The following is a 27,500-nucleotide window of genomic DNA, read 5'->3' as shown; positions in this document are numbered from 1 at the left end:
GGAAATAAAGAAAGGGGGTTTCCCCGTGAATTTAACCAATCAAAAATGTACCCATAAATTTATTTTCTGATATTACTGGGTTGCCTATGGGCAAACCCAGTCGAGGTCTGCGTTTAGTTTGTTTGTTTGTTTTTTTTTTTTTTTTTTTTTTTCCGTGTCGGTAAAAGTCTTGCCTGTCACTCCCCTGGTAAGTCGTGTCTTTGTGGATAGAGCCTTCTGCGAGTATTTTCTTAGGATCGAGAGGGTAGTGGAAATGCGTAGATTTCTCTGGTGGACACAGTAGAATCATTAACTTAGCCTGCAATGGCGTCGAAAGTCAGGTAACGCGAATGGCGTTTTAGTGGATCCTTAAACAAAATATACCCTTATGGAGCTCAATAATAGAAAGTCAGTTGGATAAAATAGGCAGGAATCTCAAAAGCGACGAGCACTGGACTTCGACAACAATCTATCGCCCGTCGAGACGAAATCAAAGTGAGCTGCATTTACCTGAAGTACATGGTAATTTGACACGATTGAGTTTCTTGTCTTCACGCACGCAATGAAATAGGAAGAGGTTTTCGCCTCCAAGAGCAAATATGTTGTTTATTTCAATAAATATTTCGCTGGAAAAGGATTCTGTGGTATTTTCTGCCTTTGTGAATTATAATATCATGTTGTGTATTGAATTTTCGAGCTTCAGGTTCAAATGTGATATGGGAGAAGTTTTTTAGTAAAGTGGTGCATTTATATAGCGCCCTTATCACTAACGTCTCAAGGGCGCTTTACAATGATCAATTTACCCCCAGCGGACTGGAAGCATATACAGGCGCAAATTGCAGCCGCTTCTAAGCAGTCCATGCATGCTGGTACTCATTTCATCGACCTCGGAAGGATGGAAAGCTGAGTGAACTTTAGCGGGAAAGAAGGTCGCCAAATATTCCAGTCTCGGCAGAACCGGGAATGGAACCCGGGACCTTAGGGCTGGAAGGCAGAGGTCTTACCACTGCGCCAACCCCTCCGCCTATTGCTCTGTAAGCAGGAAGGGTTCACAGGCCTGTTGGAAGCGTGCTTGAGTTTCAACAAAATGAGCCCCAAAATCAGTGAAAACTTGTGACGCAGATGAATAATAAAGTAGCTGCTATTTCCAAAATGATGGAATTACCTGGTGATAAATAACGTCGTACGCGTCTTGGAGATTAAATTTTGACTTTGCATAAACAAGAGTTGGGCGATTGTGATCTTTGTTTTGACTTCGCTCATTTCATTGTCAAACTTTATAACACTTGACAGAAAAAGAAACTTACAAAAACCCGGTATCTTGCCATCATTTGACACAGATGCTTCACTGTTTGGCGAGTAAACATGCCGCGGTAACTTAATCACGGCGCCCGCTGAATTCCGGCCATGTCACTTTCGATTTTGCAATTTACTTGAACGTAGCAAAAATCTCCCAAAATGTTTGTCGCTGATCGTAACTTTTTATATTCTATATTTACGGTTCAAAATTAATGTTGTTTTCATGTCGTAAATATTTTATTCTCGATCGACCGTCTGGGAAACTTCCTTCTGCTCTTTCTGAAAACTGTGTTTCAATAGTTATTTGCTTTTTCATCAATATTTGTTTTGCATAAAGCAAGCTAACAGAATCTGTACCTTGCTGAGTTCGCATTTGTTAGCGTTAACAGTATTTTCGGTCAGATGTTTCTGTTTTTTATGAGGGGTTTATTGTTTTGGTCTCCCATCCTAACACTAACTCCGCGAAACAGGGATTGACTTCAATGAAGTTTAGTATTACAAAGCTTTCAGATGCTCAGAGGGCACACTTGTGGTGAAAAGAAGTTGTGAGGGAACTTGAAAATTATCAACATGTCAGCCCAGAAGCCAATGTTTCTCGCTTCTCTTTTATTTGTTATTCTTCAGAGACTGGAATGCTGTATTTCAATACCACACAATTCAGTGCCTTCTGATTTTCTGTAGCACGTACCACAGGCAAACCAGTGTATGCTTCACAGAAGCATCTAGTTTTTTCTGATAAAAGTACAGATCTGATAAATTTTCTGATGCATGAAGTTTGTTTAAATATTTGCATAATCACCATAGCGTGACATTTTAGTAAACTTTATGAGTAAACGTTATAAGTAAACTTTATCATTCAGATTGTTTTGGTGTGTTGATTTTATAGTGACCGTATGCATGACTTGTCACACCATTATTGTGAATGTACCGCTTGTCAAGATAATGACACTTTATTAAGCTCATAGCTTCCAAGTTGATGTAAGTTGCTTCTGATCGTTTTCATGGTGTGATGCATTTGTTCGTTGTTGAACAGAACATTTTTGTAATTTTTATGAGTGATGTTATTTTTGATAATATTCTTCTTGATTCCCTTTGCTGTCTTTCCGCCTTTGTCATTGTCTTTCATATATGAATACATTTTCGATCTCAATCCAACGAATTCGGTTATCGGTATGCCTGCTGCCTCATCTTTGAATTTGCCGATTACTTTCTTATTAGTGTTATCATAGAATGGACTGTTTTCAGGGTAGTCGCTGTTATCGAATTCGTCTTTATCATTCCAGAAATCCCTATAGACGTCTTTGGTTTCAATTTCATAGGTCAAGCTGTCTGTGTCTGTGAATAATAATTTAGCTTTGCTGTCATATTCTTGTTTTATATAGTTTTAATGAAAATCATACTTTAGTGTCTTACTGAGATCTAGGATACACATACCCACATATGCCGGCCTGTTTAGGGTTAGTGTTTCTTTGATTTTATGCACTGCCACTAGATTTTCATTAAAGATCTTGCTACTAACATATGTTGGTTTAGCAGCCATTTTTAATAGTTTGTTTTCATCAGTTACTAATCTGACATCTACTCGCTTTCTAATATTTTCCATTGTTTTTCCAAATACACTGTTATTCATAAGCTTGAAGAAGTCTTTCTCAAAAGCATTTTTGGCATTGGTTCTCTTCTGTGTGTTGAAATCAATGTATTCTTTCAACCATGGTGACTGATTGAACTCCAAAACTCGATGGACTTTAGTTATTTTCAAACCAAGATCAGTGTACAATTGTAGGTTTCTATAATGAAGAACATACTTTTCTTTGTTGCTTAATGTTGGTATTAATTTATAAACTAAACCAGTTGAGATATTGTATTTCTTAGCGATTTTTTTGGAATATTCTGATAGCATGTTTTCACCTACTTTAACCTTTTCCGGTGCTAGTGGGTAGTCATTATGCAAATCATGTTTTTTTTTTTCGGATATGTTAGGTCTACTTCTAGTATCAAACCTTTAGTGCTGTCTTCTCTGTACCTAGCTAAGTCTATATTGTCTATCTGTTTTTCTGTCATCCATTTAAAACCACCAGTTGGAAGGTATTGGCTCATTGCCCAACCATACAGATTGTTAGCATCAAGATACATTATATACTTTGAGGGCGCCTTTTCATCATATGTTTTCATGTATTTATTATTCGACTTTCCGTATCGGTTGGCTATGTAACTGATACCTCCACGCATGCCTTTTTCAATGAATTGAAACTTATCAATATCAGTCATAAGCTCTAATTTGATATCAGTCATTTTTAGCATAGCATCCCAGGAAAGCCCAGGACTGGTAAAATAATGACAGGGGTCTAGTTTGTAGTATTGCAGACAGGTCTTTCGAAAGTTTTCAAAGACATCTGCTAACAGAAGTATGTCGGATTTAAGATATAAGTCATGGTACTCACCCATATTTTTCAGATTAAAAGTGTTCCATACATTTTGAGCATGTTTGTATTGATCATCTGTTATATCCTCATCATTTAATATACTGTAAAATTCTTCTTTTGGTGGTAGCTTTTCGTTGAATTTATCAAAGCTATCCATGAAGTCGTATGGATATACTCCTTTTTGTGACATTTAATCAAGCTCTTTACCTTTGAATTTTTTAGATGTATATATCAATGCTTCTTTTGGTAGGTTGCTCACCAGTTTATCAAGACTTGAGCTCATAAATTGAAAACTATCAATGAAGGTCAGATGATTACCAAGCATGAAAGCCATATACTTTTCCATGTTGTTTGGTATGGCGTTGATATTCATTTGACACTTTTCACCTTTCTTATTTGTGCATTTATGCTCTTTGACTATTTCACCAATTTCTTGCATTATAAAATGACTGTCATACCCACGGAGATTGTGAAATATAACTGGTATTTTCTCAGTCAATCTGAAATTTAGGTTACAATCTTGATGTGCGGATCCTCTGTACTGACCGATCACATGGCAGTGATCTCTTACTCTTACATCAGTTTTATTGTATTCTTTCTCACATATATGGCATTTATCAGCTCTTTGAAATTCTTTTTCATTATCTTCAGTCATTCTCAATGGTTTGTTGAATTCTTTTTTATAACCTTCTTGCAATATTTGACTTCATCCAGCATAGCTTCCATAAATTTGTAAACAGCTTTTTCACCTCTATAAATTTGTACTGGTTTTGTGTATTTATCATCATAACAACAAACAACCTTGTATCCATAACCACAGTCTGTATGCTTTTGTTAAGCTTCTGTGTATGATTTATCATCATTGGGTTGACATCCATGAATTTTTTCAGTTATGGCTTCGAAGTCTGCATATATTACAAATGGAACTGGTAGTTGTTTATGGAAATTATTGAATTTTAGTATGTTGTCATATTTTGTTGGCATTTTAATTGCTTGTGTTCCATTAACTTGGATACAGTTTTCTTTATGATCAGTCAACACTCTTTCAGAACTAAAACATTGTAAGCAATGCATGCAGAAGTGCTTCATTTCCTTGTGTTTTGTTTGATTGTACATAAACTTGTTGAAATCTTTGATTAATACATAGTGCTTGTTTTCATTTTCTGTTATAAGAAGCAGATTCATACAATCTTCATACTTTTCTTTTGATACATAAATGGGATATTTTTGTTTTTCTTCATAACCAAATACATTGATGTTGATCTCATTATGTTTTTCTATTTTGTTGTACTGTTTGGTAGTCACTGGAAATTCAATTCCTGAATAATTTAAATTTTCAATGAATGCTTTATCTGATTTTTTTATTCTTTGAGGATTAAGATGTCGAATATGGCACCATCTAAAACATTCATTATCCTCATTTTTCATGTTGATCAATCCCTTTGCACTGTTTCTGAGTTCATGTGGTAGTTTAATGTATGATGATCCTTTCATTGGTTCGTATTTTACGATATTGAGATAATGGTTTTCAACTGATTCAACAGTCCAACCAGATCCCTCTGAAATCCATACTACAATCTTATTTAGTATGCCTTGTTTTGATATTTCAAGGGTTTTGTCTATTTCTGTGTTGTTTATGATAGTTTGAGCTGGACTGTTGAAATATGCGGTCTTATACACTATTTCTCCATTTGACATTTTTGTAAATGTTACCTTAAGCGTTTCAACAAATTTTAGTCCTTTCATTGATATTAATATGTTTTCAATATGGTTAGCAACAGCCTTTCTTGTGTTGTTTAGTTGCACTAATGGGTCTTTGTTGTTTTTTATATTAATCTCGAAAGACTTTGTGTAACCTTTCAGAGCTTTTTCTGTTTGCTCAATCTTAGTTCTTGGTGTTGGAACCGGTTTTTTGGTTCTTGGTTTTGGGATTGGTTTATCCCTGAATTCCAGTGGTGGAAGAATTATGTTGTTTTCATAATCTTGAACCATTTGATTCACACTCTTACGAGGTGTTGGGATTGGTCTTATTTGTTTTACAGTCCTTAGTGTTGGCACTGGTTTTTTGTCTTGCTTCAATAGCAATTTGATCAGTTCAGATTTACTCAGTTTTTTGAGATCTTTTTTATTCATACTATAATGTGACATATTATTCATTCTATATATTAGTTATAGTAAATAATTCTTTAAACCATTTTTAGTGCGTTTGAATTCATGCATGAAAATGACTGCTTTTAAAAAAGATATAGGACAACTATTTCAACGCATCCAAATCATGGATGACTTGAGATATAATGAACTTAAATGAATTAAATCTGTTTCCTCTTGAATAAGTTTCAGAGAGTTTTTAAAGTGTTTGTTCGTGTGTAAATGTTTATGCTTTCCTGCAAGAGTATAGTTATGACCATTGTTGCAAATTTGACTAAACCATTCTTTATGCAACACATAATCTGTTTTCCTTTGACGTCGTTCCTCATCAGTGTAATATCTAGGTCTTCCTTTCGGATTTACTAATTTTCCACAATCATCACAGTTATAAGGCTTGTACAGATTTTCCCTTTCCATATATAGATACTATACATTATTTTTTAAGTGTGTTGCGTTTTGATGCACTCTATATTTGTAACCTAAATCTTGAACCATTTTTCTGATCTTTTCATTTTCATATTCTGTGACGTCATCATTCACAATGAAATCTGGTGGGCATGATTCTTTAGGATTCAAAATTTCAGTTATATGTGTCATAATTTCTTTCTGAGTTTTTTCCGACATTTTATTTCTGCGTTCAATACATTTGTTACTTTCTTCCATATGTTTAATGACTTCAAATATAACATCATCATAAGAATTGCTCATAAGATACTTACATTTATTCGTTTCATACATCTTTTTCATATGAAGTTGTTTCTCAGACACATTGTATGAACCTGTCGGACTTTTGAATTCAATGCATTAAGAATTGTGTTTGCTTGTTGGGTTTAACAGCATGAGATCGCATTGTCCTGACATGTAACCTTTTTTCCATGATGTTGAGCGTATTAAAGGCGATTTTTGGTTTTCACCTAGACCAGCGATCATTAAAGCTTTTTCGGGATATTTGTCTCTTATAAATTGCACAACTTTGCAATGCAAGTCATATTCACTTTGAATCATTAATTTTTTGCTTTTCATGTTGTAATATCCTTTCTTTCTGATTGATGGTAAAACTTTGTTGGTTACCCAGTGTTTGAATTCTCTTGCTACAGGTTGTTTGGAAGAAAGAATGAGAGAATAAAATCCTGATTCATTGATGAATATAGATTTTGCGTAAAAGCACTTAATTATGCCATCTTCGGGGCTTTTTAAGGGGGGGGGGGGGGAACGTTTCGTTCCCCCCTGATTTTGGCTTGATTTTTAAGTCCATCAATTTTTTGTCGTCTTCATGCACATGATCTCTGATCGCTTTTCGTGTATTTTTATAGTTCAGTATCAAAGCTATTTCTTTGCCGAGGAACCATATTTGGTCTTTTTTGTCGATGTAACAATTAATGTCTATATTTAGTTCATTGTTTTTGTAATTGGTCTTTTGTAACTCCATTTATATAATGAACTATATATTTTATTTTTAAATATTTTTTGAGTGCGTTTAAACATAGCCAGAAACAATTGAATATTTTTGGCTACGAATAGCAAATAAACAGTATGTACCGTAATTGAGTTGATATATTATACATATATCTGTTTATATATTTTCAATATCTTTCAATGGTATCCAGCTATTAAAATCGTCACTGTATCCCTTCCATTTTACCAGAGCTTGTTTCTTCTTATAATCCCTCCGAATTACTTTATCAATACGAAAAATATCCTGTTTAGCTTTCAATAATTCAGGTTCATAAAAACTCCCTTGTATGTCTTCATCGTTGAGATCTTTTAATTTGCAAGTTATAGGATTAGTGTATTGTATCTTGTCAACTGTAAAAACTTCTTCAGTCCAATTTGGTGTATAACCCTTGTCGAACACATTTCGTTTATACTTGGATATTCGAACCTTATCACCTGCTTTGAATTTAGGTTTCTGTTTTAATGGCTCCATATCACCATATAGATTAAAGTAAACTATACCTTCATTCCTCTTGGTAGATGCTTCAATGGGTGTCATCTTTATGCTTGAATGTTTTGTATTATTATACTGTTTCAATATTTTTGGTAGCATGTCTAAATACTGTGTATTACCTTGAACTGTGAACTGCTTCCACATTTTGGACTTGATTGTTCTATTCCATCTTTCGACCACTGAGGATTTCTCCTCATTTTCAGTGGAGTACATATGTATACCATTTTTCTCCAGCAAGTCTTTCAAGTGTTTGTTATAGAACTCCTTTCCCTCATCAACCCATAAATATTCTGGTTTTCTGCCTTCCTTGAATATTGTTTTAAATGCTTCAGTGACAGATTCGCCTTTCTTATCCTTCAATGGGACAATCCAACCGTATTTGCTGAAAACATCAATAACCATAAGAAGATACCGATAACCTTTATTCCATTTGCTAAACTGTTGCATTTCAACTAGATCACTTGCCCATATTTCATCAATATGATTTACGATTACACGCCGCCGAGTAAAGTTGCGTCTTATGGATGCATATAATTCATCTGCTAATTTTTCTTGCCAGTTTTCTTCACTCGACGGCTTTTTCCGTTTTTTGAAACTCCTAGACCTAGTTTCTGCTTTGTATTGATAACATTTCTTGCCAACCAATGCCCCCATTGTCTTTCATTAAACGGTACGTTGTCTAAAGCTTGAACCATTTTCCTATCTGCTTTATTTTTACATTTCCTATCATCCTTGCAGACGGAATAATCAACGTCATGCTGCATTGCGATCGCATCAATTTTTCCAGTGGGCATATCATATATTTCCAATATTTGACCAGTTTTTGGGTCATACCTCAGTTGATTTTCCAGATCATTATAAGGTCCTGTATATTTATGACCGGGTAGTGTCCATCCGCTTTTCGGTTTTGGTAATTTACCAATAGCTTTGTGAATATCAAGAGCACCACCATCAAGATCTTTTCTATTTGTTGTGTATTTTTTGTTTGGTCTTATTTTTGTCGACAATTGATTTAAAGCTTGTGATCCAACGTTTTGAATTGCTGGATTAAGTTTATCCAAAGCATAATCAATAGCTTTTTTCTGTAACTTTGGATCTCGCAGCATTTCTGATGTGTAATATCTACCCATTTCAACGGCTTTTTTGCCAAGATAAGGTACTCCTTTAGTTAAAAATAATTCTGCTGCTGTATTACCTAAATCTGACATGATCCCTTTGCCTGCCATCTCTGACAGGCTGTTTAGTTTCCCTGTTTTTTAACGAATTTGGTCTTTTTAATGCCGCATTCAGCACAAGTGCAAAAGAACATTAGTCTGCCATTTTTAGTTGTTTTGTAACCTGAAGGCTCAGTACATTCAGTCACTTTCTTTTGTTTAACACAATATGATTTCATAATATATATAAGTTAGATATTTCTAAAATAATGTTCAATAAAACTCTCACTTTTCATTGTATCATTTATGTCGAACACTTGTAATAAGTCATAATACGAATTACCCTTATTCATTTCATTTAGAAAGTATAAACAGAAATACCCACAAGTTTTTTTTTTGTATGTTTTGTATCTGATTGTTTTGGTGCAATAGAGTTAAATTTTTCTTTTTGGCATGATTTACAATCTCTTGAAACGGGGGCATACCAAAACTGTCGAAATAATTTATCACATTGTCTTTGACATATGTTGCAACCCAATGACTTCCGCTCATATAAGCTGGTTCTAGATTGTAGATAAATAACGCCTGTTTATGGTTATGTGGAACATTTTCGTCTCTTGACAGTACATCATTGATTGGTGTATTCAAATATTTACACCATTTTATTAGATCATGGTTGCTCAAAGGGGTGTTTTTGTGAAATTTTGGTTTCACAATATGTCTCCTATGATTGGAATGTTTCGAAAAGGCGAGTTTTTCCCTAACAGCAGTCCTTTTTCTTTTCTGGCCGAGGTTTTTTTTTTTACCATTACCAGTCACATATGGCGGATAACTATAAAATGGAGGGGGCATTCCCATTCTAGGTGCTCCTGTACCATTTTTAAACCAAGGTGGTATACCTATCCTCGGTGCTCCTTTTCCAGTCATCTTTTTCACAAGATCCAAAGCCAAAGGAATTCAAATGCTAGCTAACAGAGTGCCTAAAAATCCACCTGATTGTGTTTTGGTCGGTTTTATACGAACACCTGAACCCGATTGAAGGGATTGTTTCGTCGATAAAAGATGTTTATATTCTATCAGCTTATTAATTTTATCTTGGGGTATAAGGAAACCACCAGTCTGTTGACCAGATCCAATCAATTTTTTAGCTCCGGCTTCTGCTAAACCACCAAGAGCAGTCAACCCAAGGGTTTTACCAATAGTTGGAAGAGCTCTCATTCCAAGTGACAATACGGTACTCAAAAGACTTCCACCAACTTGTTTCCTGATATTCGTCTTGGCGAGTTTTATATCCATTCCTTTGTTCAATTTGCGATTTTTTTGTAATCTTTTTTTTACCATTGCTGGAACATAAAGAGTGTCGTTTCCATTAAGAGAATCATTTGTTAGTCTTAGAACAATTGTTTCCCTTTTATGGTAAGCATTACTCAGATTCCTTTTTTGATTATCTGAAAGTCTTACGTTGATTTCATGAAGTTCAGTCATATAATATATGTTATATAATTCCAGTTACAAAACATATACAAATAAATAAATAGGAGTTATTGACTTGATTTCATATTACTATTTCATTTGTGGGCTTACACTATAACCAGTTCATTTCCAACTTTGTCAATGACCACTGTTTCTTCATATAAAACGATAGCATGTACGTTGAAAGGACTGTCGCCAGCACTATTAGCATTGAGTTTATACCTAAAAATCAACTGTTTGGGATCTCTTGTCACTTTCTCTGCCTGATATGACAGATCGAAATAGATCAGAGGATATAGAGAGTTGTAATTCGCTAGGTTGAGTTGTGTGCCAGTGTTGTAATCATTTTTCCTCATTGCATAAGACATCAAATCGTTGAAGATTCTTACTTTACTTTCAGAATCATATTCAGCTTCGGGATAAAAGACACCATTACCATATTCTAGACGACATGTTGTCAAATAACTACCATTTGCACGATCGGTATTTATATTGAATGTATCAAATTCATATGGATTTGCCGCCGAATTCCTTGTTTTAGCTCGTTGTAGGTATACAAAAATTGCTTTGACATTGTCAATACTAGAAGAAATCTGGAAGAATCCACTACCATTCCTCGGACTTGACATTTGATACATTTCTCTCAGATACGTCTATTTATCCTGTTTCAAAAAAGAACCGACGAACTTGTCATACAGACTGTCCTTTGGAGTCAGTTTTGGAACCCATAGTAGAAATCTGTTAATGACAACCCTTCCATCATCAACTGCGTCAAGTTTTTGAAGTAGTTCTCTATCATCCGGTAGCTTTAAAGTAAATTCAAGCTGCATTGGTACCAGCATCTTGCCCTCCAACTCTTCAAAAAAACTGTAACGATTAAGAGGTATGATTCTATTGACATCAGAATTCCCGGTTGTTAAAAGTCGTCTAGCCTCAAATCCTGCATTCTGATTAGCATTGGCTATGAGATGACTTGTATCTAAATACCAAAGACTATTCTTGGCTACTGAGCGACTAAAATCGTCACTATATTCGAGGAGGTTTTTGACAAAAACGACCTTGTGTAAATTATCAGTGTCATACACAATTTTACCAGCGCTTTTTATCATCATATGAGCAATCAATGAATGAGATCCATTAATGACTGTTATACGATCTGCACCATAGGCTGTACCATCAGCCAATTTTTGTACCTGGAACTGGATCTCGAAATAAGCATTGTACCAATCATAAAAACTCGATCGATCATTGATTGTAAATGTATATCCATTTTTCTCCTGATGTTGACCATTGGCCGGGGCTCTAATTACATCATCAAGTTGGAAACGCACCAACTCATTTCTTTGTAAAAATTCACTTGTTCTAAAAGCCATTTATACTATTATATTATATAATTTTGCTATCATGTTATTTATCTGAAGACTCTACGCCTTCTTTTTGTACCTGATCCTGATATCAATCTATTGAGGATCATATCAGTACTTTCATCTTGCTGTTTAATGGGTGAGGATGGAACAATTGCCCTTTGTGTTGTAGCTCCTTTTCTCAAATTTGCCAATTTTTTCATTATCAGGTCTCCTGACTTCTCTGCCGCCGCCTTACCAATTTTATCACCTGCATGGGAAACCCCTGATTCTAATGCCTTCTTTGCCATTGGCTTAGCAAATTTCTTGAAAACAGATGATGCCACACTCTTTAACAGTTTAAAAATGTTATCAATGATAAGTCCTGATCCTTTGTGTTGAAAAACAAATCTACCAAGTTTTGGATGATAAAACCTCTTGAATTCATACGGTTTCATTTATACTTTTATGTTACATTATTCTATGCTTTTCAAAATCAGTGAAAAAGATGTATCCGCTCCATTTAGATCCAGTAATCTTTTTTTTCCATCGGTTATCCTGATTCTGATTGATGAAATTGTAATTTTATTAATTGGATTAAATGTAACTCGTCGCGGTTCGAGGGTGAAAGAGTAACTTGGTTTTAGTACACTGGTCGAGAATGAATAAATGATGTCGGTATCTTCACCGTCAACTAAACTTTTGTTTATTAAATCGCAATGAATATTGAGTATGTCTGTGTCTTGACTGAGATTTGGCACTCTTGATCCAATATGCGTTCCACTTGTCAATATCTTTTTGTCAAAACTTATTAGGTCATTAAAATTACTTTCTCCCAAATCAAGTTGGTAATTTTCAGCTAATGTAACCGTGACCCTAAATGTTGTGTCATCAAATTCAAGAGTTATCGGATACGTATCACCAGTTTTTGTTATATTTTTTATGTATGTGTTGAAATCTGTATAATTCCATACACCGGCTGGAAGTGTAATGTTTTTAAAAGTTGAACCATTATCTGAACTGTATTTGATCAATTGATTTTTGTATCCAGCATTGACATTGAACCAAGTGAATGACATGTTGATGACTCTGTTAAGACCAATAACATATTGCTTATTATTGTCTAGATTTATAGATCTGGTGAAATTTGTTGTAAAATCTTCTGGTTTATTGTTCTCTTGATTTTTTACACTATAAGATGATGAAACTATCTCTCGTTCCATTATACAATAAAGCTACGTTAAATTTTGAAATATTGTTTGTATAATTTACCATATTGTGATTTGTTAATTGTCGACATTTTTAATAATGTGTCCAATATAGAAACACCCATATTTCGCATGTCAATGCTTGTATTACCAGCCAATATCTCACCAATGATCAAATCCAAATTTTTTATGAGTTCTTTCGGTTTGTTGAAAAATATCACATTACCACCTTTTTGTTTTTTCCTACCAGAACCTTTTATTGTTTCGATTTTATTTTGATAATGTTTTATGTATTCATTTAGAGTTCTCATAGCGCGATCCACTCTTTTGTTTTCCTCTTGCCTATCAGCTTCCGTTATATTCCCACTTTTGTATTGCTTTGTAACGTTTCCTTTGTAGGCTTTCAATTGATTTCTTTTAAATTTAGCATCATTGACAATCTTATTGAGATATTTTTTGTTCTTTCGTTGAGTCATTTCTTGTTGATTCATTACCTTTTCAACAGAATCATAATTTTGAAGACCAAGATCACCTAATATTTCATTATCCATATCTTCATCATCTATTCCATAATCGATCTCATCGTCATCATCATATTCTGGTGGTAATTCTGGTTCTTCAGGAAAGTACTTAGGATCAACATAAATCTTTTTTTTTCCTTCCAGAAGATCTTGTAAAGATTCTTCATATGTTGGCGGTTTTGGCACCAGTTGTTTTTCTTGCTGTGGCAAAACAGGTTGTTCAAATAATTCACCAAGATTCATATCTGGAACTTCATCCTCTATATCAATGCCGTAATCAGGAACTTCTCCTTTCTTCAGTGGCCGTTTTTTCCTTGGCAACCTTAAAACCTGATCACTATCAATAACATTATCTAATTTACTTGTAATTGGTTTGAATACTTTTGAAAATCCCTGTTGACTGGTCTGCTGATCAATATCATGCTTTTTAATCGCATTACGGACATAATTGATCTTATCCCCTAATTCAGATTTACTCTTTGCGAGTTCTTTCAAAGAGGAAATTTCAGTTGATACATAATATTATTAAAGGATGTCTAGGAACACTGACTCGTTATTGAAGCTGAAAGACTGACAATTGAAGATTTTTACCTTTTGAAGACAATTTGTAAATAGTATGACGCCTTTTGTGAGCAAACCCGTATGTTAACGAAACAAAATGTAAACAGTGTGATGTCAGCAAAGATTTCCTTATTATTATTATTATTATTATTATTATTATTATTATTATGCAGTATGTAGTACGTAAGTATGCTTACAAATATAAGTAGGAAAAGGCACTATTGTGTAACAATCCCTACTGTTAAACCTATTTACAAACCAATTGGTAATAACTAACGAACCAACATTTGATAAAGGAACAAGAGTTTATATTCCTTAATAACTCGTCGAAACCTTGAATGACCTTGCTATGTTTAGGGTGTACGATAAAACTGCCTTCTGCATATTAAACAAAACCTGGTTCCCTCTATCCAAACCTAAAAACTTCCTAACTTTCTCCGCCGTCTCCATAGAGTAGCCTCCTAGTACATCAACTATCACATTAAACTGTGTGATAGTGTGGCCGGGGAACTGTTGGCGCATCTCCCATCTCAACGGCGCATACTTGTCAGTTTTCTCCTGTTCCTTCTGTTCTCTGTTGGAAACCCAAGGGCAGCTCATCTCAATAAGGATCACCTTCTTCTCCTTTCTGTCCACAATTCTCGCATCGATTCTGTTAGCCCTGACTTCCGTATTTTCAGCAAATACTGGGACATCCCAGTACGCGCACGCTCGGTCATTCTTGTACTCGGGTTTAGGTGAGACTGGAGAGTACCAAGGGGGGATACACTGGATAAGATCTAAGTCTTTCAGGAACTCGAAGAAAAGGATTTTCAAGGCTGCATTGTGTCTCTGCATGTACTTTGTCTGTGCCAGGGTACCACATCCGCTAATCACGTGGGCCATAGATTCAGGCCCTTTTCCACACATACGACACGTGGTATCCGAGGTGGTCAGCGTCTTCGTCTTGCTCTGGTGGTACAGCTTAGTGGGGAGTAATTGCTGGTATAACTCATAGATTCCAGCAACAGTATGCACAGGTGCAGACTTCCACTTACTAAGCCAGGTGAAGCAGTCAATAACTTTGTTATCATCCCATCTTTCTCCGAACAGCTTTCCTTGCCACCTCTGCTCTCTTACTTCCCTCATGCTTCTCTCTTCTTCTCTCGCTCGTAATGTTCTCCCTACTCCTTTAACATGTGCTTCCTCACCTGAGTCAGTTTGCAACGCTTTGGGATCTGGGTATGAAAGGTCCAGAGTAATGTCCATTTCCAAAGCAAATTTCTTGGCATCCTTTACGAGTGATCTTCTTCCTGCTCGTTCGCACTTCTTACTATTATTATTATTATTATTATTATACTACTCCCTCACAGGATTATTCCACCGAATAATTTTTGCGGGCTCTCATTGGATAAAACTGATCACGTGACACAAGTATAATAAGATTGCAATAAATTGTTTTTTTGTCAAATTCATTGTTCAAGACGTGAAAGAGACAATATTCCCTGCGTGTAGCAGGTCATTCTTTTTTCCGTTGTAGTGTACGGGAAAAGAGACTTCTGCCATGGGTCGAGACTCACTGTGTTGGGCATGCGCGGCGGTAACTTCGCCACCGAATCCTCACGCGTGGTACTTCATTTTATGTGGACTTGCTAAACAACAGGGAAATGTCTGTAAATTCATACGCGGGACACAGTGGGCTCAAGAAACAGACTGCAAATACATTTTGGAGCATGCGTTTTGAAGAGTGCCGTCCAAGGTTGTGGACGACGGTTGGATCACAGAGAGTTTCAACCCATGGCAGAAATTTCTTTTCCCGAACTTGTCAGCCCAGTGAACGCAAATGCAAAGAGAGCTCTGCTAGCAGGGATTAGACGATATACTTATTGCATGTTAAAATTACAAAGCTTTGGGAATTAAAGATTTTAGGACCTTGAAAAAAAACTGAAAACTCTCTTATATTAGTCATACAATAAAAATAAATGAAAGAGTCCCGAACATCTCATTATGTTACTCATAGTTGATTATTCCACTCATGTAAAAAAATGAGCTGGTTAAAATAAGGCAATCTAGGATTCACTGACCTCGTTTGCTTCCTCGGCAAATAAATCACATATCCCCTTGTTGCGTGTAAATAACTCCAAATGTACACAGGTATAAAAACAATATTGACCTTACATCTTAAGACGTTTTTCTTTTTAAACAAAGATCTCGGGGCGCTTCACGTCAATCGATATTTATAGGAATAAGATTTCTAAGTCTGAAAAGCAACCTACCTAAATATCAAAGTGCCACTTGACAGCAATGCACTAGGCGAGATCTGTACTCAACTAGCTTTGTTGAAAATACTTTTGCATGTGGGACAGAGGTTTTCTGTCTGACAAATATAACTTTGGTTTTTATTTCAGGTGATTTCAGTAAAGAACTATGTCTGGTAGTGACAACAGAAATGCGACCAACAAAACCGAAGTGTCTTCACTCCTCGCCTCATCAGAATGCATTCCGTGGATCGTTGTGCTAATATCTGAATGTGTAGTCATAGTGGTCCTCAATCTTATCACCATGGCTGTATTCATGACACAGCGCCAGATGCAGCGCCGAGGCGCTTACATTTTTATCCGAAATCTTACGATGACTGATCTCTTGGCGGGGGTTATTTCAGGTCCCCTTCAGATTGAACGAATCGGTGAACATTGTGATGCCTGGGAGTACACCTCTGATGTCAGTTCTTGGGCTGGTCTGATCAAATTTGCATTTCTCCATATCTTCTCCTTTGCTTCGCTTGCAAATCTTGCTGTCATCTCGTTGGAACGCGCGCATGCCACATACCGTCCTTCCAGGCATCTATTCATGAGCAGACGAGTCTACTACGTCACTATAGCTATCATTTGGCTGATAGCTATTATCAGAGAAGCTATTCAAATCACGTTAGGAAAAATGCCATTTCAAGATCGCGGGAACATCCCTTTAGTAATAAATTCCGCTCTGTATATTGCATACTATTTACTAGTTCTCCTCGTTGTATGCATTTGCTACACTTCAATTTTTATCAAGGTTCGTTTTGGCCCGCGAATGAACCGCCTCGACGACGGAGTTATCATGAGAGAGCGCCAGCTATCCGCCATTTTGTTTGCTGTTACAGTTGCTTCCCTGATCAGTCTCTTGCCTGTTATAACATATATATGTCTGGATTTGTTCCATCCTGATTTCACTTCGCCGAAAAGTCCTGTAAAGTTTCACCTGCGAATGTTCGCGCTAACATGTTTCATATCAAACTCGTTGGTAAATCCCATCATCTACGCCATGCGCATGCAAGGCTTCCGCACCGGCGTGAGAAATCTACTTTGCGGTGGCGCTCCTGCTGATGCAAACATGGCCGCTATTCCACTTTAAGAAAAAATGTAGCTTGCCCTTGATAGTGAACTGGAGCAATTTCAAGTTGAGCGTTTTGAAATTCAAACTGACCAATCGGCAATCGTAAGAGGCGCGCACAATGTAGTGAGCCAATCCGAAGTCGATGTAGATTCGAGTGGCACGAAAACGCACGAGAGCGGGCTTTTTGGATCTTTATCTTGCCTCTGATTGGTTGGCGAAGAAAGTGAGGTACTCTATAGTTCAATCATAAGGCATAGCGAAGAAGCACTTTTAAGGATTCAACAAACTCTGTCTATGTGCCATTGTAAAGCAGTTAGGAGAGTTATAACGATCGAGGACTTGAGCCAACAGTTTCAGAAAATTTTAAGATTGTTGTTCATAAAATCATACGTAAAACCGAATTCGACAGAAATGGTATTGCTCATTCAAAACTCTCTCAAATCTCTTCAAAGAGCTAAGGAGAAGTATTTATCGCATCATTGAATTCTTTCTCACATTACGAAGCAAGTTTTTAATTTTCAGGGGAAAAGGAACGATACCATTTACGCCTAAAAGAATATAAACCAATCAAACGCGGAAAATATCGTTAAAAATTCATAAATAGTAATGCTGGTCATTCAGTTTATCCCATGCTCGGCCTATGCATGACTGATAAACGAACATGTTCTTGTCCACTGCAGCGATAATGTTTGGAAGAGTATGGTGAACTGCTTTTGGTGTTCCCAACAAGATTCGAAAGACCGGATAATCATCATACTTGACTGATCATTTAACTTAGTAATGTAGGACATACATTTACAATGTGTATGTAATAGTTCTACTCTGCCGGAAATCCGAGCTAAAAAAATTAAAAGTTTGTATGTCTGTATGTACACCATGTTCAAGGCAATCTTCAGGAAACTTGGGCATAGAGCTATGACCATGAAGTCATCCTCCTTCTGGCATGGATCAGAAAATTTTCGGAATTTAATTCTGGAAGTTTGATTTACCTCGTGATTTTGACCTGGGCCCGGTTGTTCAAAATCCTATTAACGCTAATCCCAAATTAAAAATTAACCAAGGAGTTTATTTCTCTACTCCCAAATGCTGTTTAACGCTGATTTTCGGCAAAACTTTATATTAGAAGAAGTTAATCTTGAAAAAAAAAATTGAACAAAAGAAACTTTTACCAAAAAGTTAAAAAAGTGAAACAAAAGTTTACACTAATCCTGGATTAAGTTAATCGGCTTTCGAACAACCGGACCCTGACGTTCCGCAATTTTGAAACAACCATTAGGGGTCATTGTGGGAGGCGCGGTGGCCCCATGGTTAGCGCGCACGACTCCGAATCGAGTGGTCCGGGTTGGGGTCCTGTGACGGTTCGCGATCCCCTAGGTCTTGCAAGATTGCGAGGATGTACTTTATGTGCAAGCAGTTTGCAATGTATTAAATGTTATTATTATACATCTGACTCACTATGATATCATGCTCAACCTCATCCAATAAATGTTTACTATACATATAAATGAATCCATTGAGGGGTGGGCACCAGTAACTGTTATCAGTCCTATAAGCGGACAACAGGGAACTACTGTGAACACTGGACATCTAGATGGAAGACACTATGTTTCAGCACTTCAGTTAGATTATTATTATGACAGTATTTCAGGTTATGAAATCAGCGGTGTTACCAATGTCAGCAATTATTCAGAGCCTGGTAATCATCGATTAATTAACGATGGCCAAAAATGATGTGAGTGTCAGTAATAATTTCTACAAAGTAGTGGCAAAAAAGAGCTTACATGAGAGAATCTATCAAGCGGAAGAGACAAAATCACTTGAAGAGTAAGCAAAGAGCAAAACGCCAAAAAAAAATCTGAAAATATTTAAGCAGCAAGGGAATAGGAAAAGAAAAGCAATCCAGAACATATCAGAGACCTAAACAGAAAAGCATAAAACCATTTAAGGGAAGCTATGCAGAGCTCAAGGCTAAACCAAACTGAAATTTGTCAAGGTCAAGACTCTATTAGGCATTCCATGTCAAAAGTGATTCAGTCTTTTTCGTGATAAGATAACACATGGCCCTGAATATGTATGCACTTGCTATGATCAGTTATGGTTCAGATCATCTGTTTCTAAGTGTAACAGTATCAAGTATAGTGATAAATATTTCCAAGGTTTATTGAAGGAATGTATAACTGGCACAAAAAGTGTTAATATTACTGAATGGATCTGCTCTACTTGCTAAACCTGATGAAATTAACAATATGACCTGGCAACAAAAATCAGACCTTATTCAAAATTAAGGAAAGGTTACGTTTATACAAACGTTGGCCGTGTAGCACTTCACATTACACTATATTCAGTTAACTCTTATTCAAAATTACCCTGTCATTTGTGCAACGAACTTTGAACACATGGTACAGCTCTTTATAGAGGATGTGTTAAGGAGTAATCTTATGCCTATTGGAGAAATGGTATACTTATTTCACAGGGTTGAATTACAGCAAAGGGGATTGCCTCATATACATGCATTATTTTGGGTATCTAGTCGCATATGAGAGCCCACCATGCTGTTACACAATTATCCAACTATCAATGCTAATGCATAAAGAAAACTTTAGCCTGCCAATTTTAAACAATCGCGGTAACTTTCATATCCACGAGTAACGACAATGGCACTTTGATTATTATAAATTCAACAGAAATTGCTAGATCGATTAAAGGAAGGACTTACAAAAACCCTTCAGCTATGAAAGACTTTTAATCCAGCTTGAGTACTGTTTTTTGTAAATCTTGCACGTCGCTGGTATTAAAAGTAGAAAAATTCCTCTCGGTCACTTATATGTTGTTTTCGTCCCGTCTTTGTCGCGTGCCCTTATTTACTATAGTAACTTTGTTGAGACAGCACATAATACAACTTGGAAATTATAATTTTACTGCTCTTGTCGAATTAGAACAGAATGATCTTCACGAGTGTATTCTTAATCTTTTCAGCCCCAAGGGATCCGTAAAGGGATACCTTTTTCACGCTTCAGGTAGCTTGCGTAGCGAGGGTTCCTGTTAAACAGAAGAGCTTCGAAACGATTTTCCGGAAACTGGCCGCCCGAAAGTTGGGGCAAGAGACTGAGGGAACGCTTGCAAGAAGACCCCCTTTTTTGAAAAACGCCCACCTCTTAATGGTTGACTTGACACACGCTGATTGACGTCTTATTAACAAATTAGCCAATAACAGATGTTAGTGACATTTCGAGTTGCGTTATGTTATGTAGGCCCTGACAATTATCACGTGTTTAGGTCATGTGACGTTGTTGAACTCGGACAATTATGGAACTTGGCTCGAGACTTGTCTAGGAATAGAAACTACAGTTTGGTCCTTCGGGAGCCGGATCTTTGCATCAGTGTAACGATTGGACTGTAATCGGAACCAGTATTGTGGAACTTTTAAGGCACTCGTTAGAACGTGGGAACATTTGGCAGGAATTATATCGAGAACTAAACTCGAGGAATTATGGATGGAAAAATAGAAGAGTTAAAGAAGGCAAAAAGAACCCTCAAGACAAGTATTACGAAGCTTCTGAACAAATTAGCGACGGAATTATCGACGAAAACGCCAAACAAGGAAAATGTCACTGAAAAGCCACAGGACATCGACAAGCGACGGGATGAATTGTTGGAGCTGTTGGACTCGCTTCAAACCTTGTACGGAGAAAATAAGCATGCATCGCTGGCAACTTCAACAGGTGATGAAGCGGATAAAATGATAGATCGTGTGGACAACGAGACAAAGGAAGCTCGGCTTTTCTTATCGCAAAGTAACAGCAAGGAAAGCGAACTCAAGGAAATAACACATTACTCGATCGGCACATTTAAGGGCGCACATGGCAAAGATGGTCACGTGGTCGATGCCAACAAACAGCTCATCCCAAAGTTTTCGGGCGACAAGAAAGAATATCAGTCGGCAGCTTTTTCCAGTTGTGTGGATGAAACAAATTTGTCAGCTCAGTTTAAAATGTTGCGGCTCGAAAGTTGTTTAGAAGGAGAGGCGGCCGAAACGGTGAAAGGGCTTGGTTATTCGGATCATGCGTACGAAGCGGCTAAGGCAAGGTTGAATCGAAAATATGGGGGAAACAGGAGACAGGTTCAAGCCCATATCGATGAGCTACGTAAGATGAGGCCAGTAAACGCTGATAATCCAAGAGAGCTAGAAAGATTTGCCGACATAGTGGAGAGGACTGTGGTTTCTTTAAATGAAAATAAGAAGTATATTCTGACCTGGAAGGAGGAACACTGTATGCAATTGTGCTGGAAAAGCTTCCTCACGCTCTACTCAGCCAGTACTACCGATGGATTAAAGAAAAGGGAAGCGTGGAGTCTCTTGAAGAGCTGCGTGGCTCGGTTGCTGAGGAAGCAGAGTACCAGGTACAAGCATTAGAAAATAAGCATGGTTTGTCCAATGTTGGAAGTGTACGAGGAAAGAGCTCAACTAAGTCTTACTTCGGGACCACAGAAGAGAAAAGTGATCGTCCCTGTAAAGTGTGCAACCAAAAACACTCAATTTAGAAATGTGATATGTTCAAGGGAATGAATATAGAAAGAAGTGGGAGACGGCGAAGAAATTTGGACTGTGTTTCCGTTGCTTGGGGAAAGGGCAACTTGGTGACTCATGTACTTGGAACAGAGTGTGTGGAATTGAGGGATGCAAGGACAGACACCATCGGTTACTTCCTGAGAAGAAAGTAGCTTCTGGGTCCATGGAGGGAAAGGCTGACACACCCATGGCAGTGGAAAACAAGTCCAGTACGTATGAAACAGTGCAAGAACATGCACAGAGGAGTATTGCCTTGCGTACTGTTCCTGTCATTCTGAAATATGGGGAGAGACGCTTGCAAGTTAATTTCTCCTCTCCCCCTCTTCTTTTTTGCCCTTGCCCCAATTTTCGCGCTGCCAAAACATCGAAATTTACGCGGAAACCCCACGCAAACGCTTGCTACGCAGGCTAAGGGTGTTACTGCCCAATTTGTGTGCAGTTCGCTTGGCAACATCATGCCAGACCGTCACAAAGAGACTTACCCACTGGGAGCTAATGCAGTTTTGGAACACTGTTACATGGATGATCTGATACCATCCGCACCTACAGTGGAATGCGAAGGAAACAAGAAAGCAGCTTAGCGAGCTAGGGGACTTGGCTGGATTTCATGTCCGTAAATGGATCTCGAATGAACCGGAGGTAATTGCTGACGTTGCGGAAGAAGACGGGACTTCCGCGATAGACCTGGAGAAGAGAGAATTGCCAATAAGCAAGACTCTGGGTGTTCTGTGGGCCGCCACAGCTGCCGAATTTTCCTTTAGACACTAGTTACAGTAAGATGGAGTTGAATTCACCAAGAGGAATGTTTTACGACCTATTAGGTTTCTTATCACCGTATGTAATCAGGTCCACGTTGTTGATACAAAAGGCATGGCTGGAGGCACGAGATTGGGATGAACTGTTGCCGACACCTCATCAGCGAGAATGGACAAAGTGGTTTCGAGAATTGGAGGATCTTGAACTTGTGAATATCCCAAGGTGTTTGAAAAACCCAAGTCCTGAGATGGAAGAACTGAGCATTCATACATTCGGTGACGCGTCAGAGAACGCATATACAGCTGTAGTTTACGCACGTCATGTGTATGAGGATGGCAATATCACTACTCGATTGATTATGTCGAAGTCAAGGCTTGCACAATTGAAAGCAGTGAGCATCCCCAGATTAGAACTCTTGGGTGCACTCATCGGATTACGATTAACAAGACAAGTTTGCTGAGATGAGTTTGCTCTGCACTTAAGATATCTACAAAAGGAGTGACCTATTCGGTGGACAGTATAAATGTGGGGTACTGGATCCAAGGTCAGAGTAGAGAGTATAAACCGTTCATAGACCATCGTGTTGGAGACATTCATGACTTCTCCGCTCCTAATCAGTGGCGCTATGTTCTTACGGATGTAAACCCCGCCGACTTTGGAACTAGAGGCGAGACAGTAGAGGAGCACACGCTGACTTATGGTGGAATGGGTCCGAATTTTTCAAGAAGTCAAAACAAGACTGGCCAGAGTGCAAGTTTGACAAGCCAACGTCAACAGAGAACCTTGAACTTAAAGGAACAAAAGAAACAGGGACAAAGGATGCTATCAGTTACCAAATAATTGAAGAAGGTGAAGGAGCGGCTAGAGTCGAAGAAGTGTGGCGATTGGGCCCCTCAAGATTCTCGAAATGGTATCGAGTCAAAACAAAAGGAAAACTGGAAATTGGTTGGTCCGTGAGACAGCATGAGTGCGCCGCTTTACAGAGAATTGTAGAAAATCAGCTGAGCAAAGAGAGAAGGGTGAACTGAAGCCATTGGAGATTCAAAACGCTGAGGAATTTATCATTCGGGAGGTTCAGTCTAAGGTGTATGCATCAGAGATAGAGGCATTGAGAAGGAATAAGGAAATCCTAGGAGGAAGTACTTTGGCACCGCTTAATCCAGTATCAGTTAATGGCATTATGAGGTGCAACACCAGACTACGACATGCGGATGATCTCCCATATGATCTAAAGTGTTCAATCATACTGCCGAAGAGGAGGAATCATGTCACAGGACTGATCGTTAAGTACTACCATGAATTAGAGGGTCATCAGATGGGGCTTATCTATACGATTAATCATGTACGGGAAAAATACTTAGTGGTCCTTGTTCGTGAACAAGTGAAAAGAGTCATGACAGAATGCTTTGAATGTGCAAGACGACTTCGATCAAAGCCAGCAAGCCAGCAAATGGCGCCGTTAGACTGCAGCAATCCTCCAGACCTTTCGAGATCTTTGCAGTAGACTTTGGATGACCTTTCCTAACCTAGCAAGGACGTGGGAGAGTGCGAGCTAAGCGCTATTTGTGTTTGTTTCTCCGTTTGAAGACCCATTGTTGCCACTTAGAGATGGCGTCGTCTTTAGACACTGATGCATTTCTTAACGCCTTTGTTAGAATGACTGCTCGGAGAGGATGGCTGCAGCAAATGTTAAGTGACAATGGAACGAACTTTGTAAGCGCATCGAGGGAACTGCGAGACCTAGTCTCTGCTATAGACCACGACAAGATACAACGGATGACCTCCAATATAGGACTGAGTTGGAAATGGAACCCACCTGCAGCGCCACATTTTGGTGGAGTATTTGAATCTATGATCAAGTCAGCAAAACGAGCTACTTTTGCTGTACTCGGTGATGCACAAGCTAATGACGAGGAGTTGGAGACAATCTTCATTGGGGTAGAAAGTCTCTTTAACAGCTGTGAGTGATGACCCTAACGACGACCGTGTCTTGACTCCAAATCACTTTCTGATCGGGCAGACAGGTGGTGATTTTGTACCGGAGAGCGTTGACACCAAGCCATTTAATCCCAGAAAGCGCTTGAGAAGACTACAAGAGCTCATTCGGCACGTGTGGAACCGATGAATGAAAGAATATTTACCGCAGATTTGATCAAGACAGAAATGGTACTTCCGTAACCACAATTTGCAGGTTGGAGATGTTGTCATTGTTATTGATCCTGGAACTGTGAGGTGACTGTGGAATGTTGGGCGCATTGAGCAGACGTACCCTGGCCCTGACGGCCTTGTGCGAGTGGTGAACGTACGGGTTAATGGCAAGACCCTTAAGCCACCAATGAGCAGACTCTCTCCACTGGAGATTCGGGAGACCGAGGATTAATGTGTAATAAGAACACTTCGGAGAACTATGATCTAAAGTAAAGTATTTCAGATCCCCTGTCATTCGGGAGGGGAAAAGATGTTAGTGACATTTCGAGTTGCGTTACATTATGTAGGTCCTGACACTTGTCACGTGTTTAGGTCATGTGACGTTGTTGAACAAGGACACGAACGCTGGGGTTGAGTGTAAGTTCGTTTCTCCAGTTGTACGCTGCTTAGCCGGGAGCTCTTTGATCCACAAACCATTGAGGCGTTCCTCAGTGTCACAATAAGCTTGATCGATTTGGGGAGTCTGCTTGCACAAAGTGGACGATTTAATCGGAGACGGCAACTTCTCATTTTGCTGAGGTAAAGGGACATCTGCGTTTTCACGATTTTCTACATTTTCCGATATTTGGGGTTTAATGTCACGGTAAACAGTTTCCTCCTCGGCATCTTCAAAATCTCGCAAACGACTCTCAATACCTTCTGGGTCCACTTTACCTTCAGTACGGATGTCAAGCTGATCTTCTAATCGCAATTTTTCGGCTTCGTATTTCAGTTCTCTTATGCGTCGGTGTTCCTGCAATTGCCTTTCCTGTTCGAGATTTTCGGCTCGCTTGCGCTCCTCTTCCAGTCGACGTTGAGCTTCTCTCCTTGCTTGTTCAACTTGTAGATCAATGACTGACACGTGCACGCCTCTCACTTTCACTGGCACGCGAGGGTGCACCATGACCGCTGGCTGACTCAAATCGGTGCGAGGGCGCATATTCACTACCAGCCTCTGAACTACCAACCTCTTTTTTATCGAAATTTCAATGATTTCGAGACACAAATTTGCCCTTTCGGCGGCATTTTCCGTTAGCGTGAGGTGCTCCTGCAATCCAAAAATGATTTGTATTCTTCGCTGGCCCGCTCGAGTTCTTCAATTTTCGCGGCTAGTTTCCTTCGGCTTCTTCACGACTTCAGAAGCCTTTTGGCGAAATAATTTGCTCTTAGCCTTTTCCTTTCGAAAATTGTCAGAACGGCTGGGCCCAACGGGGACACGCATTTCTTATTCGTCCACATATTGCACGTGGTCGGGTTCATGATCAAGTTCATTCCACGACATTTCAACTCACAAACTCTTCATATCAAACCAAAATTCATAAAAGCAAACGTTCAGTGTTACGTACCACGAACCTCGCTCTTCTAAAAGATGTTCCGGAACATATCGGTAGTTTCAAGCCGACAAAATCAGTAAACTTTCGAGAGGATTTATTCTCAACAAACGACAACAAAGAAATATAACACAAACTCAAAAACAGTACCAAGGTCAGTCCATCACGTGTAACGCAACGTGTCATGGGCCCGAGTTTTGGCGCGAACACCTGTTCTTGGTTTTTTTTTTTTTTTGGAATTGAATTTCGTACATCATGACAAACATCTGAAAAATTAAGCTTTTCTGAATTCTGTTGGCAAAACAGCCATTACATCTATAAAGTTAAAGATATGGCGCATTGACAGTTCTTGTTCCCTTTTCAATGTAAAACCGAGAACCGATTCGCTCAACTTCAACACACGATTCAAAACCTTCCACATCTTCCGCCATTGTCTCCGTCACGCTAGAACTAACAAGAAACATTTTGGTCCAAAATTTGTCACCTGGCAATCCATTACGACTGTGCCGCACCAATCAGAAGCCCCCGTTCGAGGCCGAACGGGTTTTTCAAAGAATAGGGGGTCTTCTTGCAAGCGTTCCCTCAGTCTCTTGTCCCAACTTTCGAGCGGCCAGTTTCCAGAAAAACGTTTCGGACCTCTTCTGTCGAACAGGAACGCTTGTTACGCAGGTTACGTTTCACGTCTATGAAAGGACAGGGATTTCACTAGTCGAACGATATGAAAGGGTAGGGAAATCTGTCATTTAGGTATTTAAAAGGGCCTTTCATTACTTTCCAATGGAAGGTATACGAAAGGGGTATCTTTTCTGGCAAAATGGTATATAAAAGGGTAAGGGGAGCGGAGGCTCCCCGTATTAAACCTTTTTAGTACTCACCCTAGATGTTTTACAGAGATAAAGTACACGCTAGTCCTTCGCTCTAGTTCATTAGGCCTTTTAATTTGTCCACAATAAAACACTTCGTTTTTATTTTTGCGCATTTGATAGACAGTTCATTGACATTTTACCTTTGATGACATAAACCTGATTGGCCAATGGTCACTAACAAAATCTGATTAAGTGAAGCTATGATCTTCGCAGTTATGAACGCAATTTAAGCAATTGCATAGAGAAGCCTGAAAAATTCAAAATTCTATTTTAGCTCCTTATAACTTTGTAAAATAATTAATCTACTTAGTTAAGACTTACCACATCGAGCGCTGACTGGCAAAGCCACCAACAGAACAAAACATCAAAAGAGGAAAAC

The 27,500-nt window shown here is 38.3% G+C and overlaps 2 protein-coding genes across 5 annotated transcripts; both read left to right on the top strand.

Annotated features, from left to right (window-relative positions):
* Nucleotides 1–2,151: 2,151 nt before the first annotated feature.
* Nucleotides 2,152–18,285, top strand: LOC138046879 (lysophosphatidic acid receptor 1-A-like). 4 transcript variants are annotated; one of them, XM_068893466.1, is made up of 3 exons: nucleotides 2,187–2,256; nucleotides 3,952–4,055; nucleotides 16,445–18,285. In XM_068893466.1, the coding sequence occupies exon 3, from the start codon at nucleotides 16,464–16,466 to the stop codon at nucleotides 17,427–17,429; it is 966 nt and encodes a 321-aa protein (XP_068749567.1). In that variant the 5' UTR covers nucleotides 2,187–2,256; nucleotides 3,952–4,055; nucleotides 16,445–16,463; the 3' UTR covers nucleotides 17,430–18,285. The 4 variants fall into 4 exon arrangements, with proteins under 4 accessions (XP_068749566.1, XP_068749567.1, XP_068749568.1 ...); XM_068893467.1 differs by lacking the exon at nucleotides 3,952–4,055 and adding an exon at nucleotides 13,641–13,711 and having other exon boundaries at nucleotides 2,190–2,256; XM_068893465.1 differs by lacking the exon at nucleotides 3,952–4,055 and having other exon boundaries at nucleotides 2,152–2,256.
* A 4,474-nt stretch (nucleotides 18,286–22,759) lies between these two features.
* Nucleotides 22,760–24,241, top strand: LOC138046640 (uncharacterized). The gene is made up of 3 exons (XM_068893244.1): nucleotides 22,760–23,128; nucleotides 23,221–23,491; nucleotides 23,721–24,241. Exons 1-3 carry the CDS (start codon nucleotides 22,760–22,762, stop codon nucleotides 24,239–24,241), a joined length of 1,161 nt encoding a protein of 386 aa, XP_068749345.1.
* Nucleotides 24,242–27,500: the final 3,259 nt, after the last annotated feature.

Source organism: Montipora capricornis, chromosome 4, assembly GCF_036669925.1.
Source record: "Montipora capricornis isolate CH-2021 chromosome 4, ASM3666992v2, whole genome shotgun sequence".
Lineage (NCBI taxonomy): Eukaryota > Metazoa > Cnidaria > Anthozoa > Scleractinia > Acroporidae > Montipora > Montipora capricornis.
Note: the sequence above shows the minus strand (reverse complement) of the source record. Positions and strands in the feature narration are given on the sequence as shown.

Bases quoted from the DNA above. Each gene is read 5' to 3' on its own strand.
- LOC138046879 (XM_068893465.1), top strand. From the start codon at position 16,464: ATGTCTGGTAGTGACAACAGAAATGCGACCAACAAAACCGAAGTGTCT.
- LOC138046640 (XM_068893244.1), top strand. From the start codon at position 22,760: ATGGAGTTGAATTCACCAAGAGGAATGTTTTACGACCTATTAGGTTTC. The intron at 23,129-23,220 runs GTGAGCATCCCC...TCTGCACTTAAG, and splicing joins GGCTTGCACAATTGAAAGCA to ATATCTACAAAAGGAGTGAC. The intron at 23,492-23,720 runs GTTTGACAAGCC...GCCGCTTTACAG, and splicing joins CAAGACTGGCCAGAGTGCAA to AGAATTGTAGAAAATCAGCT.